This window comes from Bos grunniens, chromosome 16 (genome assembly GCF_055505025.1).
Source record: "Bos grunniens cultivar Pamir isolate PY7600 chromosome 16, Bosgru_T2T1.0, whole genome shotgun sequence".
In the NCBI taxonomy this organism is placed as follows: Eukaryota; Metazoa; Chordata; class Mammalia; order Artiodactyla; family Bovidae; genus Bos; species Bos grunniens.
Window position 1 is genome coordinate 29,120,732 of NC_141180.1, and position 20,300 is coordinate 29,141,031.

Consider the following 20,300-nt stretch of genomic DNA (forward strand, 5'->3'; position numbering starts at 1 on the left):
AGTAAGTGCTAAGTAGTATCTTGGAGAAAGAATGCCTGATTTGAATGATTAGATGAATTTGCCATTGGAACCACAGCATAGGAAGCCCTTCAGAATGAGGCCCAGTGGCCCTGGCCTGAGATAGGGTTAACCAGCCCTGCCTGAAGTGGAAGAACTAGAACAGGTGCCTTCTGCAAGGCCCTTCTGCATCAGCAGTTCAGTGACTGTTGCCTTCAAGGGCATTTGCAAATGTTGTGAAGTTTGATGTGGGGAGAGCATCCATGGAATCGCAGTCCATGTTTAGACTTTAGTTTACTAACTAAACTTTAGTTTAGAAAGAAGCAGGTCCTTAATGCCTTGAACATCTTATCTCATTGGCGACCCTCATGCAGCTTTGGTTTCTAAAATGTGCTGGTTTTCTCTGTGAATGACTTCTCCTCTCCTTCACCTTCACTTGCCATTCAGGTTCTAGCCATGGCCTCGGGGATTAGTTACATAGTCTTTTCTTTTGTTGACATGCAGGTACTGTGTGGTTTTACTGACCGCTGAGGCTACTAAGTTGAGCAAACCCTTTGAGGCGTTCCTATCCTTTGCCCTGGCAAACACACAGGACACCGTGAGGTTCGTGCACGTCTACAGCAATCGGCAGCAGGAATTTGCCAGCACCTTACTGCCAGACAGTGACACGTTTCAAGGGAAATCAGCGGTGAGTCGTGGGTTCTCTCCTGGTCCCAAGCTCTTCACAAGCGTGTGGCACTTAATTCCATGTTCGCCTTCCTTAAGAGTTTTGAATATAGAGTCCAGGAAATCCAGAAACCTCTGAAGCCTGTTTTGTTTTTTTTCTGAGTGCTTGGAAACCATTTGACCTGTTTTTTGGCCCTGTCCTGTGGCATGTGGGATCTTAGTTCCCCAACCAGAGATCAAACCTATGCCCACTGCATTGGAAGTGCAGAGTCTTAGCCACTAGACCACCAGGGAAGTCCCTGAAAGCACTCTTAAACGAGTCTCTTACCCTGCTGATTTCACCTCCTAACTTTTCAACCTTGGACCTTCACAAAAGGCATCTTTCCTCTGGTAAGGATTAAAGAGCATCCCCAGTCCCTTTCAGCTGTCTTTCCCCTGTGCAGGTCAAGTCTTATGGTATCTAGTTTGTAGAGTCTCCCTTAGGCAACCATTAATATGCTTTTCAGTGTCTCCCTCCTGTACTTCTGCTTCTTTTATTTCATCCTAATTGACCTTACCCTTCCTTTCCTCCCTTGTCATCACTCTGCACAGAAGCATGAAATTCTTTGTCATTTTCATCATCTTGGTAATCATGGGAAGTGAAATTTGCTCAGTCATGTCCAACTTTTTGTGACCCCATAGGCTATACAGTCCGTGGGATTCTGGAATGGGTAACCTTTCCCTTCTCCAGGGGATCTTCCCAAACCAGGGATTGAACCCAGGTCTTCCCCGTTGCAGGCAGATTCTTTACCAGCTGAGCTACAAGGGAAGCCCAACAATACTAGAGTGGGTAGCTTATCCCTTCTCCAGCGGATCTTCCTGAACCAGGAATCAAATCAAGGTCTCCTGCATTGCAGGCAGATTCTTTACCTACTGAACTGATTTTCATAGGAAAATCTCTGAAAAAAAACAAAGGTTTGCTTTATTATAACATTAAGTCAGGGACTTCACTGGTGGTCCAGTGACTAAGACTCTGTGCTCCCAGTGCAGGGAGCCCAAGTTTGACCCTTGGTCAGGGAACTGGATCCCACAAGCCACAACTAAGGGTTCGCATGCTGCAGCTAAGACCCAGCAGAGCCAAATAAATAAATAAATGTTAAAAAAATTAGAAGTTACAGAACAAAATCTATTGAGAAGAAAGAGCTTTAACTTTTAACAAAGTTAACTTTGAAAGTCACCATAAAACTAATTTCTTTTGTCAGAAAAGTGGAAATCTCTTGCAGATATGGCATACTCATTCATATCTGTGCTTGAGCTTCACTAGACCCTTTTTTCCATCGTCTCTGGGGAAAAAACCAACAGTCATTTCCCATTCTCTTGAGAATTCTAATGGTTTTTCACCTCTTTTTCTCCCAGGTGTCTATCTTAGAAAGGCGCAACACGGCAGGGCGGGTGGTGTATAAAACCCTGGAGGATCCCTGGACTGGGAGTGAGAGTGACAAATTCATCCTTTTGGGTTATCTGGACCAACTGCGGAAAGACCCAGCTCTTCTGTCGTCGGAAGCTGTGCTCCCCGACTTGACCGATGAACTTGCCCCTGTAAGCACGCGGCCCAGGCGAGTGGGCGCTAGGCAGGGCTCCCAAGCTCTCAGAGCTGCAGTGCCCTGTCAGGGATGGGGGGCTTCTCCCTCCGGGGCTCAGGGTCCAGTCCTGACCCCTTTTCTCTGTCCACAGATTTTTCTTCTTCGGTGGCTCTACTCTGCTTCTGACTACATCTCAGACTGCTGGGACAGCATATTTCACAACAACTGGTAGGAATATTGCCAGATTGAATTTCTCTTGCTGTTACTTACCAGGACTGCTGTTTTTCATTTGAAAAAAGGTCCACTCTTTGATTTCAGTATAGACTCCATCTGGGCAGGTGGAAGAGTGTTTCCATATTTTCAAAGAATATTCCCCTTTCTCTGTCTTTCAATAACTTCCCTTTTGTAATATTTGCCGTTTTGACCCTTTCCCATAGGTTGGGAAAGAAAGGATCACCCCAGCTTCCTTCCAGATAGCAGAGCCTGGGACTGCGCTCCTCACCAGAGCACCTTGGTGCCCAGCACAGGGCTGACGCACATGTAGTCCAGTGAATCGAGACACAAACAAACCAGTGAATTAATCAGAGAGGGCAAGGGCACTCCCACCACCCCCTCCCCAATGAGACCACGAGCTCCTGAGGGTAGACCACGTTCCACCCACGTCTGTGCTTCCTGGCCACTAGCCCAGCTCCTGAAAAACAGCAGGCCTTTGATGGGTGTCTGCAGGTGAATAAAATTTCAGAACACCTAGAGGAGCTCTTAGAGAAGTCAACTTTCTTCTCCCTACTGTACCCCTCTGGGCCACATCTGAATTAGTCTGACCAAAAAAAAAAAAAGATCAAAATAAAAGAAGTAATTCCATAGACTTTCTAGTCAACTCATATTACCCTTGATGTCAGAATGTTCCTCCATGTTCACAGCTTAAATCCTTTGTTACCCCTCTTGTTTCCTTCTGCAGAATCCATTCAGCACAGTCTGAGGCACAAAGTCAAACTTTTTAAATAGGTGATCTGTGAATTAGAACACTGAGGAAAATAATCTCTACTTTTACCACTACCGCAAAAAAATCCTCTATTTGTATGAAATTAGAAAATGTTTATTGATGTGAAAGCTTTTTGGTTTGGGGTTATGTAGCGGTTTTTTGAGCCAGAGAGAAGAAACCTGAAACCATTAACTGGCACGTCACAGCAGCCCGCATAGCACTGACCAGAGCTTGTGAACTTCATTTCAGGCGGGAAATGATGCCCCTTCTGTCCCTGGTTTTCTCTGCCCTCTTCATCCTCTTTGGCACTGTCATCGTTCAAGCTTTCAGGTAAGACCCCCCCGGGCTCCTCAGTGCTGCGTCTGAAGGGTGAGGCCTACATGTCCTCAGCTGTTTTTCTGTAAAATCTCTTTTTCTTCAGTGACTCAAATGAGGAGCGAGAGTCCAGCCCTCCAGATAAAGAGGAATCCCGTGAGAAGACAGGGAAGACGGAGCCAAGCTTCACCAAGGAGCCCAGCAGGTTGTTCTCACCAGATGCCAGCCCCTCCTCTTCAGCAGCAGCCCCACAGACCGCAGAGGCTGTTAAAGCAGAATCTGAGTGTCTAGCACAGCTAAGAACTTTGGCTCCGCTCCTTGTGTGAGATGTGGATTTAGGGAAGAATCACTGCTAATGACGGCTTCCTAGGTGGCTAGGAATCCACCTGCCAGTGCAGGAGACTCGGACTTAATCCCTGGGTCAGGAAGATCCTCTGGAGGAGGAAATGGCAGCCCACTCCAGTATGCTTGCCTGGGAAATCTCATGGACAGAGGAGCCTGGTGGGCTACAGTCCTTAGCGTCACAAAGAGTCAGACACGACTGAGCACACACACCACTGATGAGCGTTGACTAAGACCGTGGAGGCATCTAGACACACGTCTAGTTATCTTCTCCTGGGTACCCTCAGTTTCTCAATCTCAGGTTTAATAATGAAGGCAGGAAGCAGAGAAGCATGTCAGGCAGATGCTAGATGAGCCAGGAGCAGAGAGAGATCACTGTGTTGACAGCCTTCATCCTGTACTAAAGCCACAGGTGTGTGGTAATACCTGCAAGGCTATTTGTAGGCTGGGACAGCCAGATCGGGGTCAGTCCGGCCCTGCCCCGGTATATAGGCTCAAGGATAGTTAATAATGTACCTAGTCTGGCTAGAACATAGCAATTTCTTCCACTTATTCCTTTTAAAAATAATGGCATCCCCCTGTCCTCTAAGATCTTAATTCCTCAATATTTCTCCACAGCAAGATTCCTAAAAAAGGCTTTGTGGAGGTAACAGAACTCACAGATATAACATACACCAGTAACTTGGTACGCCTGAGGCCAGGCCACATGAACGTGGTTCTCATCCTGTCCAATTCCACCAAGACCAGCCTGCTGCAGAAATTCGCTCTGGAGGTCTACTCATTCACTGCGTGAGTTCCTCTGTGCTCCGGAGAGGGGGCAGGACGGAATGTGTGGAAGGAGGAGGGGCGAGCGGGCACACTTGGGTGAGCCGGGGGCGGGGAGGGGGTGGCTGGAGAGGCTCTATCCAGGCAGCATGGTGTTGGTTATTACCTGTCCAGCCCCAGGATCCATCCAAGCCATCATGCAGGGACCTTTCTTCCCCTTGACTGTCAGTTCTGAACAGAAGAGCTTGAACTTAGTCTCCCGTGAGCCCTTTCAGGAAACTGTTCTCTGGTTCCTGTGTTTTCCTGAAGCCCGACCCTGAGAGTGACACCCAGCAGGGAACTGGAAATGGGTGAGGGGCTGCTGCCACCTTGTAGAAACCCTCCAGGCCCCACAGAACTCCTTCATTTCTTCAGACCCTACCCAACACAAAGCCTTTTCCTATTGTTTGAAATCTGAATGAGAATCTTAAGTTCCCTGTGATTAAATATGCCCAGAAGTACCCTAAGTCCTCATTCTGTCCTTCCTCCAGGAGCAGCTGCCTACACTTTTCCTTCCTGAGTCTAGATAAACACAGAGAATGGCTCGAATATTTATTAGAATTTGCTCAAGACGCGGCCCCAATCCCAAACCAGTACGACAAGCATTTCATGGAGCGTGACTACACAGGCTATGTGCTGGCTCTGAATGGCCACAAGAAGTACTTCTGCCTCTTCAAGCCCCAAAACGCAGTGGAAGAGGAGGAAGCCATGGGGCCGTGCAGTGACTTTGACCCCTCCCTCCATCTGGGTGAGTGTCGAGGGAAGTCTTCCTCTGGCCTCGGACCCAGGCCCATCAAAGGAAAATTGAGCAAGCTGTCTTTATGGATGGAACGGCTGCTGGAAGGCTCCTTACAGAGGTTTTATATCCCGTCATGGCCTGACCTAGACTGACAGGGTTTCAAAAAAGAGACTGGAACTCTTCAGACTTTTTAACAGGCCCCTGTGAACAGGTATTTTTCAGGACTCAAACCATCACAACGGACAGAGGATAGATTTTAGATTATTCTTCCAGAACAATGGCTAGAAGAATCTTTCCTTTGTGCTGTCCTAACCTAGGAGTGAAAAACACCACACGTTGACTTCCCCGGATCAGAATATTTTCCTTTGGGTCTTTTTTTCCTCATTTGAATGCCACACTATTTAAAACAGACTGTTCCTTCCCTCTTCCTTTGTCGTCTCTGCCATGTGCTCGCCCCACCCTCCCCTGTCCCATCTCTGTATCTCTGTGCTGGGCCCTGCAGCAGAGGTGGGGGGGGCCTCTCAAGCCAGTTGTGCTGGACGGTCACCTGCCTCCCCCACCTGGCCTGGGCTGTGCTTCTGCCCCAGCACTTGGTCTTCCATTGGCACAGCCCACCTCAGCTTCTGGGCCCTGTGTCTGCATCTTGAAAGAGGCCTAGTTCCAAGCAATCCTACATTAATGATTTCTCTGGTAGTGAATAGCTAAAACTATATTTGGGGGGCATCCTCCTAAACTGGTCAGCCACAGTTTTAAAGGTTAGGGATGAGTGGGGGCTCTGCCTTTCAGTTCAGTTTTCTTCCCAAGACAAAAGAGGGGCAGGCTGGGCAGGGCCTGAGGCAGCGCCTCTCTGAGCACCCCATCGGCTGCCTCCCAAGCACTAAAGTGTCCTCGGAGGGATCCGCACGGCAAAAAGTACTGTAATGACCTTGAGCCATTTACCTGTATGTTTTCAGATGCCTTTCTGCCTCTGTCAGTTCTAGGGTATGGGTATTAGGAGCCATAACTTGTAATCGTGTTCTCAGAACGTAGAGATAAGCTGCCATAAGCCAGTAGATGTTCAACTGAAGACACGTCACTCCCGCTGTGAGTCAGGCTCAAGGAACCTCTTCCCTCCAGTGGTGTCTCCTCAGTAGAATACCAGACATGTCTTTGTATCAAGGAACTTAAAATTTCTCAGCAGTTGTATTTGAACCCTATTACCCCAATAGTGCTGTATCTTCAAGTCCTCTTTCATGACAAGTGAGCCAAGACACGTTCTAGACTCCTGTTTTGCTCACTTTGAGCTTCTGGCCTATATTTCAGTGTCTCATCTTAATTCTTTTCACTCACAACAACTGCTTCACCAGTAACAGGATCAAACCTGTCTCAGCACCCCAGCTTCCTGGGTTCCGGTGAACCGTGGACTCCAGGCGGGATTCTACCAGCCAGTTAGAGAGCTTTCCTTTTCTTTTTAGAGCAAACTGCCTGGAGTTTGGACAACCTCAAAGAGTTCAAATGTCAAAGCAAATTGTCCTTTTGTAAAGCGAAGGCTCAAAATCAGTGATGGGACGAAATAGGTTAATAACTGCTGTTTTCTTTAATCATAATTGCTTTAAACTAAGCCATTTGGATTGAGTGACAGTGGCAAGTAATAAATTGAGTCCAGAAATTCTTGTAGTTTTCATGGAATCTATAGCTTTATTTAAAAAAAAAAAAATGAAATCACTGCCAGCCTTTATTTTTTCCGCATGATCCTCTGAAAATGGGTGTTTATTTTGATGCCCTATCACACGGCACCTGGCCCAGGTGGGACTGATGAAGGAATTCATTTTTGGCTCTGTGATGCAAAATTATTTTCTGCATCTCCTTTGGCCAAGTTGCTTATATGAGGAGTGGTTTGGTTCAATGGTAAGTTTTTCTTTTTTTAGTTTCTGATACTAATGGGATTCCTGACCTTAATTTCTGAAAACCAAAACACCCCAGATCTGTTCATTTTCAAAAATTTTATTAAAAAGCATGTTCAGACTGTTGCACCTTTCATTTGCACAAAGAAAGGAAAGCAATAATAATGAAAATATTCCTAGGAAATATTTCAGTCCAAAAAACATCATCTAGAGAGCTGTTTGGGGACTGGTAGATAATGTCCCCCAAGAGGACACTGAGAAGCTTTTATTTTAAACTGACCTTGACTCTTGACTACGTAAGCCTTTCCTCCTGAATGTTGTTTCCACGAATTTGTTTACTTCCGTGTCCAATGTATGAGCCACCATCTTGCTCGGCCAATGCTGTTTCTCTTTGTCACATATGTAAATCAAACAGACCCAATTTTGGCTTTAAGTTAACTTCTTGGTCTTCGGGTATCTTGGAACTGACAACACTGATGTTGTTAGAGGCAGGTTTTTCTGGTTGGTACAGTTTATGCCTCATGTTTACCAGATGTGACAGTCACTGGCCTAAAACAAGCCTTGTAGACACATGCACCCATTTAAAAAATATTTTTTCATTAGGCCCAGGTGTCGGTGGCACAGTCTGTCTAACGTAGAGTTCATCAGCTCCAACCAAGCAACGTGTCAGTAAGCAAGCCTGCCCTAACACCCATGAGGCACCACAGTCTTGCTGCCATCACTGACTAACCATAAAAATTTGGCTGTGGTTTTGAAATAATGGGTTGATTTCCTCCTCATTCAGTACATACATTTTTCCTGATATAAAAAGAAATGGGATCTGACTGTGTTTTAAGTGGTTTGTGTTATTTGGGGCAAAGGATTAGGAGCAAACACTCAAACATTTTTTCCTAAGTAAATTACTGAAAAGCTGATGCAGAACAACTTGACAAATGCCATGCTGCTCACATCCAAATACCTGACCTTGTCCCTGGAAAAGAAACGCAGCCTGGCAGCTGCTGAATCTCTCTGTTCAGTGTGTCAAGGAAGGTGATTATACTTTCAAGACAGACCTGAAAAGAAGGTGAATATTTTGCACTTTTTGATACTCTTAGGAACAAATAACTTATTCGGCAAATGGTGTCTTTTTTATGTTGTTTTTGTTTTGTATTGTGAAACAGGCACTGAAGCTGATGTTATTTTGTTTTAAGAATCTTACAGACTGGAAACAGAAATAAACTATTTTAATGTGTGATGATTACGGGTAGCTCTTATGTCATGAGGTGATGATTTGACCGTGGACACATGATCAACAGACTCAAATCTACATGTTACTCAGTACATGCTTAAGATCATCACGCCTTCACTGCAGATTTCGGGTACTGCTGTCCTAGAGGGTGGGTCAGCTTGAAGAGAAGATAATGTAACACAGGCTTAGAGGGAGTAAGTTAAGGAAGTGTATAAACAGCCCTTCGGAGGCCAGCTCATGTCACCTGGTTTAGAAGACATTCCTGCATCTTCCTGGGGTTTTGAGTGGGAAGATCTGCACATTCTTTTCCTTTCACACTTTGTTTGATGTTCACAGAAGCCCTAAAACCAAGATGCAGTCCTAGGCTCCTCAGAGTAGGGGCTATATTTGAAAGGAAGATACTATAGAAATCTGGAATGTTTCTACAGTATAATTTCTTAGGATTTTTTCATTTCATCCCTCCAAATTGTAAATAAACTGCATTCTCCATCCCTTTCCCCTTTATCCTCCATCACCATTCTTCAAAGGAAAAAACAGCACAAGTGCATCTTTTTTTTTTAAGTTAATTCAAACTCCTGAGGAATATTGGCTGTTTGGATTCGAGTTTCACTGAATGCCCTGATGGTATAGCCACCAATGACGTTTTTAGCAGAATGTTTTATTGGCATCAGCTCTTCAGTTCTCAGATTTTGCTTGCACACAAGTGCTTCTGGAGAGTTATCATCTGTGCAAGCTGTTGTTTCATCTTGAAGAATCACAGGACAAGGTTCAGGCGACTGTCACTTTGGGGAGAACACACAGCATCTCAAACAGCAGGTTAGCCGCCACCAGAGCTGTGTTTCCTGCAAAGAGGTGAAAGCCAAGCATGAGCAGCGCGCAGACCACTGCCTTAGGTCAGCGTCTTGCCTGTGCTACCTGACCCCCCCCCCCCGACATGCTTTGCCCAGCATTCTCTCCATCCAGCACCATTCAGAAATAGTATTTTAAAATTCAGAAGGCTCTGTCTACTCTGAGAACAGATTTCCCCAAAGGAAAACCTATCATTATGGTGTGTATTGTATTTATTATCTATCCTCTGAATCTAATAGGTCCAAGTCTGTAAACTGCTACATTAAAATTATTGGGATGGCATCTGCTTTGAATTTCTCTCCTAAACCAGCTGACTCTCCCAGTTTATTAATATTTATAAATATCATTTGTGCCTTGAGAATTCACTTTTCAATGAAATATCAAAGGTGAATGGCACTGTGCCACCCCATCACTGAACTGCAGGCTGGTTTCTCTTCTGCTGATGGGTGGGGCCAACTAGTAATCCTTAGCCGCCTCCCAGGGGTTCTGTTAGGGTTCATTAGCTCACATCTGTACAGTGTGTGTTAATAGTTTATTTTCTTCACTGTAGGATGTACTCAGCAGGTTCCCAAGTTGTCTAAAAGGACCCATCCATCTACTTACTAATTAGAGGAAGACAGTTTGAACTAGCAGCTGCCTACAGATCACACTTATCTCCCTTACTTACCAGAAGGATCGTAGGGTGGTGAAACTTCCACGAGGTCACAACCCACCACATTCAGGCCTTGACAACCCCGGATGATCTCCAGAGCCTGTCCAAGATCAAGTTTGAGTTGTCCACAATGGTAACCACTGACAACAGAAAGCCACCCGTAGAGGCCTCCGTGGATTTCTCCCAACCCAGACCCCGCCTTCGACTTGAAACTGTCGCTCTCCCTCAATAAACATTCACTCACCACCAGGCACCCCGAGGGATGATAGAAAACAGCTAACCAATCGCTTCAGTTCCATGCATCCAGGCAGCAGTCCTCATTTTTGGCACCAGGGACAGTTTCATGGAAGACAACCTCAGAGGTGGGGAAAGGCCCCTCTAAGGTGGACACAGCTCAAAGACCTGACTGAGCAGAGGAGCAGGGGGAGGGCAGCCCAGGCAGAGGGAAAGATGCGTGCAGAGGCGCCATGATGGAAGAAAGTACTGTAGTCAGAAGACAGGATAAGTGAGGGGGTGGTTGGAAGAGCATCACTTTGCCTCCATTTTGCAGGTGAAAAGCTGAAAGCATGCAAAGCAGAGGAATGGAGTGTGTTCTAGAAAACTGGCAGGAACCAGGAAAGGCTTTGAGAGAGGCAGGTATGACCATCCTCCTTTCTGAGAGGATAGAAGATAATCAGTTCAGTTCAAGCAGTCTTCATTCATTTACTCCAATATCTGTGAGTACCTCCTACTTATATGTCAGACACGATCCTCAGTTCCAAGAAGAGTGAACAGAACAAAGGTCCACCCCCTGGAGCTTTCCTTCCGGTTATAACCACACCCCAATTCTGCCTCCCTGTGTGTATGCTGAGCACACCTATGAGAGCTTTATTTGAGGATTTCCAAAATTCTTGAACTACCTTGGGAGGTGGTTCATCCCACTGCATATTTTTTAAATTGAACCCCCCCCAAAAAATAAAGTTTGGAGTCTTAACGGGGTACTACAATACTGTCCCCATGGACAGGTGGACCAGAGGCAGAAAGACCAAATAACAGATTGTTGTTATATCCCAAAAAAGAAAGGAGGGCCCTTGCCAAGATCAGTTGCTCATCAGTAAGGGAAAATCCAAACCTGTGATCAGCCCTGAGAACAATAAAGGCCCAAGTGCTCTGATTTTAAAATCCCATCTGATTCCTGAAGACTCAATTCAAGTCCCAGGAAAGTGGGAGACTCAGTGTCCTCACCCCAAAGATGTGTCGCTGGTGGAGTTCCTTACCTGACTAGGAGTAAGACCAGCAATTTCAGGTGTCCCTGTGCCTGGGGCGTAAGCAGGGTCCAAGCCATCAATATCAAAGCTGATATAAATGGGTCTGCCTCCCATCTGCTGCCTCACTTCCCCCATCAAAGGAACCAGTGACTTCAGCCAGCAGTCTTCAGCCAGGACCACCCGGAAGCCCTGGAAAGGTAGAAATTGGAGCAGAAGGTTGACACTTGGACCTGGAGTATCTACAAGACATTGTCTGTGGGCCCACTGTATTCTCAGCTTACGTGCACCTCACATTTGATCCTCAGTCTCCATGAGGAGGGAACTGTCATCCCAAGATCAGACCCATTGACTTGTGTCTGGACCTCCTTGGCTCTTTTCCAAGCCAGCAACATCTAAGGGCTTGGTTTGTTTCTGCTTGTCTCCCTTCCCCAGCGATAAAGCTTCATCTGCCTCGTCAACTAGCACCCTTGCTCCTCTCTGCTCCATATGATGCAAACTCAGCTTCCATCCCCACTTTGTGAACTTGATCAGCAAAACCCCATTGAATCCATAGCTGCCATCGATTAGCTGATGGAGAGGAAGGCAGTGTGAGGGGCTGGGGACAGCAGTGGGGGCTTTCGGTCTGTCACCTGGCTCCGGCCGTATCTGTAGGTATCCAAGGTCGTGGAAGAACCCCGGATGCCAATCTGCACCACACGCTTGCAGTCCAGGAGTCCCTCATCCACGCACCGGCGGAAGGGGGTCCCGTGATAGAGCTTCTCCCCGAGGGCCTTGTCAGCCGTGTCCATGTGAGCGTCCACGTGCACCAGCCCCACAGGACCATGCCTGTTGAAAAACAGGGCAGCTCAGAGGCCAGGCCTCCAGTGGGGCCTGAACACAGCAAGCCTCCAGGCTAGCAAAACCTAGTGACAACTCAGAGCCATAGAGGGAGGGCAGCCTGGCATCAATTACCAGCCTTGCAACTGGCTTCTGGCTTCAAATCCCTGAGCATCTCAGAAGAAAAATAAGCTCAGAGGAATCAGGCAGGAAATAGTCATGTGCTTTAGCTGACCCTCTCTACCTCTCACCCAGAATTTTCTTTATTTAAAGACAGAGAGTGCTGGTAGGATGAGAAGATAGGGTGGTGGTTCAGGTGAGCTTGTGTGAAGGCTCAGCAAATCAACGCCACCCTTTCTTCAACCACAGTACCAAGAAGCAGCTCTCCCACTCCCAGCTCTCTATAATTTCCATCAACCCTTCCAGGCACCCAAAATAAACAGACAATCCAAATCCATGCCAGGCTAACATATCTTCAAGAAAAGACTTGGGCCTACCCACCCCCGGCCAGAAGGCTACCCACACATCTCTCCTCAATTCTGGAGCAGCATCACCTCCGCCCATCTGTCTCTTTCTCAAAGTAACCAAAATTAGTCAACGCCTGGTAGACTTTCACTACTGGAAAAATCCATCTCCTCAACTTCTGGGAAAGGGGGCCTTTCAGGAAAAAACAGGGCCTCCCCTCAGCAAGAAACACCACAGTGCTTGTCAGTATTTGTATTTGGCCTTTGAAGCAAAACAGAAACTAAAGTTAACTGGGGTTGTGTATTTCAGTAAAGGCTCATCTTCCAAAAACAGAGGCAAATGCTGAGCCTGCATAACAGAGCAGATCTAGGGCAAGCGAGGGTGGCCAAGGCGTTAATAATAAATTGTCTTGGCTCCCAGCTGGTGACTGACAGACACACCTGGAGCTCGACATTAATTTTGATCCATAGAAGCAACTCAGTGGGGAATTTCCTATCACTCCCAGTAACCTGAGCCAGCAGAAGTCACCTGACGCCCTCTAGCAGCAAACAACTCATTCTCCAGCTCCTGAATTTTGAAACCTCGCTTGGGCTCCGCCTTTTGGACTTACTTTTCTGCTATCGCTTGCAATATAGGATAGGTGATTGTATGATCTCCACCTTCAAAGAGAAAAAAAAAAGAAGAAAACTTGTAATATGGATTTGGAATAAGATTTGAGGACCATGTATCACCTAGAACCATCTTCAGTTTGTCCAATTCTGCCACCTGTTCGATTAGACTGGAAGAACTATAACCATAGCTAAAATAAGATCTTGGTGCTATTCAGTGATTAAAAAATGGCCACTAAATGTCTGACATTACATTGTCATTTAAAAGAGAAAATTAAGGGACTTCCCTGGGGTCCAGTGGTTAAGACTCCGTGCTTCCAATGCCAGGGGTCTTGGGTTCAATCCCTGGTTGGGTAACTAAGATCCCACATACTACATGGTGTGGACAAACAGTAAAAAAAATAAAATTTAAAAAATAAGAGAAAATTAAGGCTTATAAATTAAGCCTTAATATAGTCAAAGCTATGGTTTTTCCAGTAGTCATGTGTGGATATGAGAGTTGGACCATAAAGAAGCCTGAGTGCCAAAGAATATATGCTTTAAAACTATGGTGCTGGAGAAGACTCTTGAAAGTCCCTTGGACACCAAGGAGATCAAACCAGTCAATCCTAAAGGAAATCAACCCTGAATATTCGTTGGAAGGACTGATGCTGACGCTGAACCTCCAATCCTTTGGCCACCTGATGCAAAGAGCCAACTCATTGGAAAAGACCTTGATGCTGGGAAGATAGAAGGCAGGAGAAGGGGATGACAGAGGATGAGATGGTTGGATGGCATCGCTGACTCAATGGAGTGAATTTGAGCAAGCAGCAGTCCATGGGGTTGCAAGATTTGGACACAACTGAGCGACTGAACAACAACAAAAGTAAGGCTTATGGGGAAAATGGTCAGAACCAGCTCTGCCCAGGTAAACTTTCATCAGTGACATATATGCTCTGTATCTGCATTGACCAACATGGTGGGCCCTAGCCATTGGCTATGGAAATGTGGCTCATGCAACTGAGGAACTGAATGATTATTTTATTGCAATTCAAACAGCCACCTATGGCTAGGGGCTACCACACTAGACAGCACAGGCCTAGAAAAGTATTACCATTGATAATTATTAATAACAACAAAAGCTTATAATTGAAGCTTAAAACATGCCAGTCACAAACCTGGGCACTTTATATGCACCTTAGTTATATGCCTCTGACACAATATAAGAAGGTAGGTGGTGGTGGTACTATTCCCATTTTACAGATAAGAGAATGAAGCATGAATAATTAGTGAAAGGTAGAGCTGAGACTTCAAACCATGACAGCCAGAAACTCCACTCCTTAGCACTGTGCTTTGCAGGCTAGGCCCTCTTATTTGACAAAAATAAATTTGGAGGGACTTCCCTGGTGGTCCAGTGGTTAAAACTCCAAGCTTCTACTGCAGGGGACACAGGTGGGGGAACTAAGGGGAACCACAGGACACTGGTTGGGGAACTAAGATCCACATGCCAAATGGTGCACCCAGTAAAATAAACAGGGCTTCCCTGTTGGCTCAGTAGTAAAGAATCTGCCTGCCGACGCAGGAGACACGGGTTCAATCCTTAGTCTGGGAAGATCCCATATGCCACGGAGCAACTAAGCCCTTGTGCCACAACTATTGAGTCTATGCTCCAGAGCCCAGGACTCACAATTACTGAGCCCACGTGCTGCACCTACTGAAGCCCATGCTCCCTAGAGCTCGTGCTCCGAAACGAGAGAAGCGACAAGAGAAGCCACCGCAGTGAGAAGCCTGTGTACCGCAACTAAGAGTAGCCCCTGCTCGCTGCTGTTACAGAAAAGCCCATACAGCAACGAAGACTCAGCACAGCCAATAAAGAAATAAAATTATTTTTTAATTCCAACTGGATGTTTAGAAAAAGGTACAATTTTGACTATTTGTGAACCGAAGGAGAAACTCTGCAGTTACAGTGGGGCAGGATGGAGGGGGAGGATCAGAGGAAAGTTGCCCTATAGATTAACAGAGACGCTGATGAGAGAAAAAAAGGCCCCCTTGCAGTTCTCGCAAATTAAGTCATTAAACAACATCCTTGAAATAGTTAAAAAGTCACAACTAAGCCCCTGCTAACAGCTTTTCTCAGGCATAAGATCAAGTGTTGGGACAAGGTGAGGTGGGTAGAGGCACTTGCCAAAATTGAAGGAATAAATTGAAGGATGCAAAATTGAAGGAACACTGAAAAAAAAAACCCCAAGAAACAGTAATTGGGGAATTCCCTGGTGGTCCAGTGGTTAGGACTCCACACTTGCAGGGGACCAGATTCAATCCCAGGTTGAGGAACTAAGATCCTGCAAGCTGCAAGGCCATAAAAAAAGAGAGAGAGAGAGAGAGAACTACTCAGTCATCAAGATAAATACTATTTTAATGTAATATTTTTAAAAATCAAAATCAGTGCAAGAAAAAGAATCCATGATAAAATTTTTAAAAAGCGAGGATCAGTAATTGTGTTATTCTGAGCCATACTGGAGCATGGGGCAAAAAGGAAAAATCAGTTGTGCTTATTGTTGGCTTTTTAGGAACCCCTTAAATTTAAGGTAAATTTAAGGTAAAATTAAGCCTCACTTGCTTCCCCCGGCCTATCTCTGTCATCATACTAGTCCAAAAAAATGTAAATATCGTCTCCCCAGGGGCTAAAATAAATGAACTAAAAATGTTCCCTTTCCTTCTGTCCCCATATTCACAGTGGTTTGCCCTGGAGAAGTAACTGTACTCCAGCTCACGATAAATAAACCCTAAGCTCAGAGAACTACACTGGCCTTGCAGCTGCCATTACCCAAGGTCAGAGGAACACAGCCGGCTGCTACGATTTTCTGATAGTCCGCTTGAATCAGGCGGCAGCTGTCCTGAAGGTTGTAAAGATTGACATTCACGTCGCCTAGGTCTGCAACCCTAAGGAACTGGAAGGGAACAGCTCCTGTGCTAGGATTGGTGGTCCTAAGCAGCACCGATTCTTCTCGGATCCGTCGGGGTCCAAATCTGGAAGAGGAAGAATCACTCTATGAGCCATCCCTAAAGGTTTAGAGGCTCTCCCTGGGCCAGAGCTTCCCAGGCTCTGTGCTGGGGCTGAATGAATCTTTGTTGCAGGGTTGGGGTTCATCCTATACATTGCAGCAACCCTGGTCCTTGCCCGCTAGATACCAGTAGCACCTCTTCCCACATGTTGCCATAACCATAAATGCCTACAGACTCTGCCAAATGTGGCCGTTGTGGGGAGAGACACACCCCTATCCTCCCGCAGAGAACCACTCAAAAGTTCAAAGCTCAGTCATGTCTGACTCTTTGTGACCCCATGTACTGTAGCTCATCAGGCTCCTCTGTCCATGGGATTTTCCAGGCAAGAATACTGGAGTGGGTTGCCATTTCCTTCTCCAGGGCATCTTCCTGACCCAGGGATCGAACCAGGGTCTCCTGCACTGCAGGAAGACTCTTTACCATCTGAGCCACCAGGGAAGTCCCTGGGAACCACTGATCTGACCTATATAATGAAGAGATTAAAGGCACAGACTTAGAAGCCCACGAATCACCAGTTTACTAAATGGCATTAGAATAAAGCCACTAATTTACTTTAATGGCATTAAATTTCTTAATCTCTCTGAGCTTCAGTTTCCTAATCTGTAAAGTAATAATGACATTTACCTTACTCTGCTGGTATAAGTAAATTGCACTCAGTAGGTATTTAATAAAAGGTGGCACTAATAGATCAGTAGTCAGCTGGAATATTGCTGAGCTGAGTCAGAAATGGCTCGTGTTCAACAATTGGGAAAATCGGTTTTACTGCCTCTAACTTAATCTTAGGGCTTTCGGTAAGATTGGCTTCAGATGGTAAAGAATCCACCTGCCAAAGCAGGAGACTCGGGTTGGATCACTGGATTGGGAAGATCCCCTTGAGAAGGGAATGGCAATCCACGCCAGTATTCTTGCCTGGAGAATCCCACGGACAGCGGAGTCTGACGGGCTACAGTCCATGGGGTAGCAAAAGAGTCTGACAGGACTTCAGAACTTGATCTTTAAAAAACTGCCTTATTAGGCGGGCTTCACTGGCGGGCCAGTGGTTAAGACTCTGTGCTTTAACTGCAGGGGGCGCCCGTTCAATCCCTGGGCAGGGAAATAAGATCCGGCATGCCACCTTGGCGCGGCCAACAAAACCTGCCTTATTTTGAGCAAATTTTGGAGTCAGGTGATATCTAGAGGTTTTGGGAAAGGGCAGCCAGCTTCTGTTCTCAATTTAATGTCCCCTGCTTTTGTAAACCGGAAGTACCCCTGCCACCATCCCAGCTAGGCCAGGGAATGGAGAAGGCTCGGTCCCTAAACTCCCTCTTCTTTAAATGGGGGACACACGTGCTGAGCCCTTGGGATTACTTGAGGCAACCCGACATGCTTCCCTGCTCCCAGAGGATACTTTGGGGCCAGACTCTGACTTCCAACTCCACTCTGGGTGAGCGAAAGCGCCTCTCCATGAGTTTTGTATGCACGATGGCCGCCAGGCTGCCCGACACGTGTCCCCGAATCCTGCTGGCCTTACCTCGCCCCAGGCCGGTTGGAGGTCCCAATGTCCAGCGGTACCCCGACGAAGGCGGCGTCCAGCCCCTCTGGAGTGGCCTGCACCGGCAGCCGCATCATGGAGCAGATGCCCACCGACCGGGCCACGAACTCCGGACTAGGGGGTTGGTTCCGGGGGGCGTCGGAAGCCTGGCGGCTCAAGCGGCGGCTGGGGTCGCAGAGTCCCGCGACCGGACGCGCTCGGCCCCGGGAAACCAGCCTCCGCGAGCCCCCGCGACCCCCCAGGCCCCTGGCGCAGGTGGACGCCAGCAGCCACAGCATCTCGCCTGCCTGCCCGCCCCGCTGGTCCCCGCAGCAGCCAGAGCCCCAGCCGCCTCGGGCTCAAAGTGCAGGGGCGCCCGGGGGATCACAGGCAGGGGAGGGGCTCCAGGGACCGGCCGCTCGCTTCCCTTCACCCTTTTCTGAACTTTGGCCTCTAGCTCTTTCGGTAAATAGAACTAGTCCCGCGGTTCCCCGCTGACGTCCAGTGCATTGCCCCTAGTGGGTATGCGCCCCCCAGAATCCGGCCCTTGGCAGTTTCCTATCCTAGGGTAATACTTTTAAAACCTGAAAGACATGAAGGGGAAAGACCTTTCTCTAAACGAGAGAAATTGGAGCTTTTGTAAGTACCAAGAAATGTCTGGATGGGAGTCTCAGGAAGCAGAAAGTCTTTCTTAAATAACCTTTTCTAAAAAGGACTTAGAGACCAGTGCATGCCCAGTCGTGTCAGCCAGGCTCCTCTGTCCATGGAATTTTCCAGGCGAGAATACTGGAGTGGGTTGCCATTTCTTACTCCAGGGGATCTTCCCCACACAGGGATTGAACTTGAGTCTCTGTATTTTCTGAATTACCAAGCAGATTCTTTACCATTGCACCACTTGGGAAGCCCCTGAGAGGTGAGCCCACTGGTTAAAAAAAGAGTTAGATTTGTAATGAAGTTATGGAGCCATTGGATGGTATTATATATTTTTAATCTCTAGAAGTTGAGATTGAATGGGAAAGACTGGAATTTGCATTAAATTGGCCCCTTTAAATAAAATCACATATTAGGGAATTCCCTGGCAGTCCAGTGGTTAAGACTCTGCAAAATCCATACTGAGGACCCAGCCATTTCCTTTTCCAGGGGATCTTCCTGATCCAGGGATCGAACCTATGTCTCCTGCATTGGCAGGTGGGTTCTTTACCACGGTGCCCTAAGGGAAGCCCCTACATATACATATACATATACATATACTCTTTTAGATTCTTTTCACATATAGGTCATTCAGTTCAGTTCAGTTCAGTTCAGTCGCTCAGTCGTGTCCAACTCTGTGACCCCATGAATCGCAGCACGCTAGGCTTCCCTGTCCAACACCAACTCCCGGAGTTCACTCAAACTCATGTCCATCAAGTCCGTGATGCCATCCAGCCATCTCATCCTCTGTTATCCCCTTTTCCTCCTGCCCCCAATCCCTCCCAGCATCAGAGTCTTTTCCAATGAGTCAACTCTTTGCATGAGGTGGCCAAAGTACTGGAGTTTCAGGTTTAGCATCAGTCCTTCTAAAGAACACCCAGGACCGATCTCCTTTAGAATGGACTGGTTGGATGTCCTTGCAGTCCAAGGGACTCTCAAGAGTCTTCTCCAACACCACAGTTCAAAAGCATCAATTCTTCGGCACTCAGAGTATTAAATAGAGTTCCCTGTGCTATATAGTGTGTGCGTGCTCAGTTGCTTTAGTCGTGTCTAACTCTTTTCGACCTCATGGGATTCTCCAGGCAAGAATACTAGAATGGGTTGCCATTTCCTCCAGGGGATATTCCCAACCTAGGGATCAAATTCATATCTCCTGCGAACCTGCACCGCAGGCAGAGTCTTTACCACTAAGCCACTGGGGTAGCCTGTGCTACACAGTATAGGTTCTTCTTAGTTTAACACATTTTTGCCCAGATTCTACCACTATTTCTTTCACATGGCTTGTCCTGAACATATCATTTTACCTTTTTTTTTCTTTCATTCTCCTCACAAATATTTGCGTGCCTATTATGTGCTGGATGCTGTGAAAGTGCTGCACTCAATATGCCAGCAAATTTGGAAAACTCAGCAGTGGCCACAGGACTGGAAAAGGTCAGTTTTCATTCCAATCCCAAAGAAAGGCAATGCCAAAGAATGCTCAAACTACCGCACAATTGCACTCATCTCACACACTAGTAAAGTAATGCTCAAAATTCTCCAAGCCAGGCTTCAGCGATATGTGAACGGTGAACTTCCTGATGTTCAAGCTGGTTTTAGAAAAGCCAGAGTAACCAGAGATCAAATTGCCAACATCCTCTGGATCATGGAAAAAGCAAGAGAGTTCCAGAAAAACATCTATTTCTGCTTTATTGACTATGCCAAAGCCTTTGACTGTGTGGATCACAATAAACTGTGGAAAATTCTGAAAGAGATGGGAATACCAGACCACCTGATCTGCCTCTTGAGAAATCTGTATGCAGGTCAGGAAGCAACAGTTAGAACTGGACATGGAACAACAGACTGGTTCCAAATAGGAAAAGGAGTACGTCAAGGCTGTATTTTGTCACCCTGTTTATTTAAC

At 46.6% G+C, this 20,300-nt stretch overlaps 2 protein-coding genes across 8 annotated transcripts in view; one reads left to right on the forward strand and one right to left on the reverse strand.

Moving 5' to 3' along the window:
* Positions 1-8,527, forward strand: part of DNAJC16 (DnaJ heat shock protein family (Hsp40) member C16) — a 39,727-nt gene extending 31,200 nt beyond the window's left edge. For all 5 annotated transcript variants that reach the window (XR_015143265.1, XR_015143264.1, XM_086343838.1 and 2 more), the window contains 7 exons: positions 502-685; positions 2,059-2,241; positions 2,377-2,453; positions 3,457-3,537; positions 3,629-3,727; positions 4,483-4,653; positions 5,160-8,527. Coding sequence is in view for 3 of the 5 variants with exons in the window: in XM_086343838.1 (XP_086199964.1) it covers positions 502-685; positions 2,059-2,241; positions 2,377-2,453; positions 3,457-3,537; positions 3,629-3,727; positions 4,483-4,653; positions 5,160-5,559 (1,195 nt within the window). In the remaining 2 variants the exon portion in view is untranslated. The remainder of the gene's footprint in view (positions 1-501; positions 686-2,058; positions 2,242-2,376; positions 2,454-3,456; positions 3,538-3,628; positions 3,728-4,482; positions 4,654-5,159) is intronic.
* A 538-nt stretch (positions 8,528-9,065) lies between these two features.
* The window catches only part of AGMAT (agmatinase (putative)), a 39,319-nt gene continuing 28,084 nt past the window's right edge, over positions 9,066-20,300 (reverse strand). Inside the window, exons 1-7 of one of the 3 annotated variants that reach the window (XM_086343846.1) lie at positions 17,711-18,048; positions 15,962-16,164; positions 13,158-13,206; positions 11,896-12,091; positions 11,276-11,455; positions 10,035-10,119; positions 9,066-9,360 (exon numbers count right to left, since the gene is read on the reverse strand). In XM_086343846.1, coding sequence (XP_086199972.1) covers positions 9,287-9,360; positions 10,035-10,119; positions 11,276-11,455; positions 11,896-12,091; positions 13,158-13,206; positions 15,962-16,164; positions 17,711-18,009 — 1,086 coding nt within the window. In that variant the 5' untranslated portion in view covers positions 18,010-18,048 and the 3' untranslated portion in view covers positions 9,066-9,286. Of the gene's footprint in view, positions 9,361-10,034; positions 10,120-11,275; positions 11,456-11,895; positions 12,092-12,605; positions 12,848-13,157; positions 13,207-15,961; positions 16,165-17,710; positions 18,049-20,300 lie in introns of those variants that run through there. The other 2 variants (XM_086343847.1, XM_086343848.1) reach the window with 2 other exon arrangements.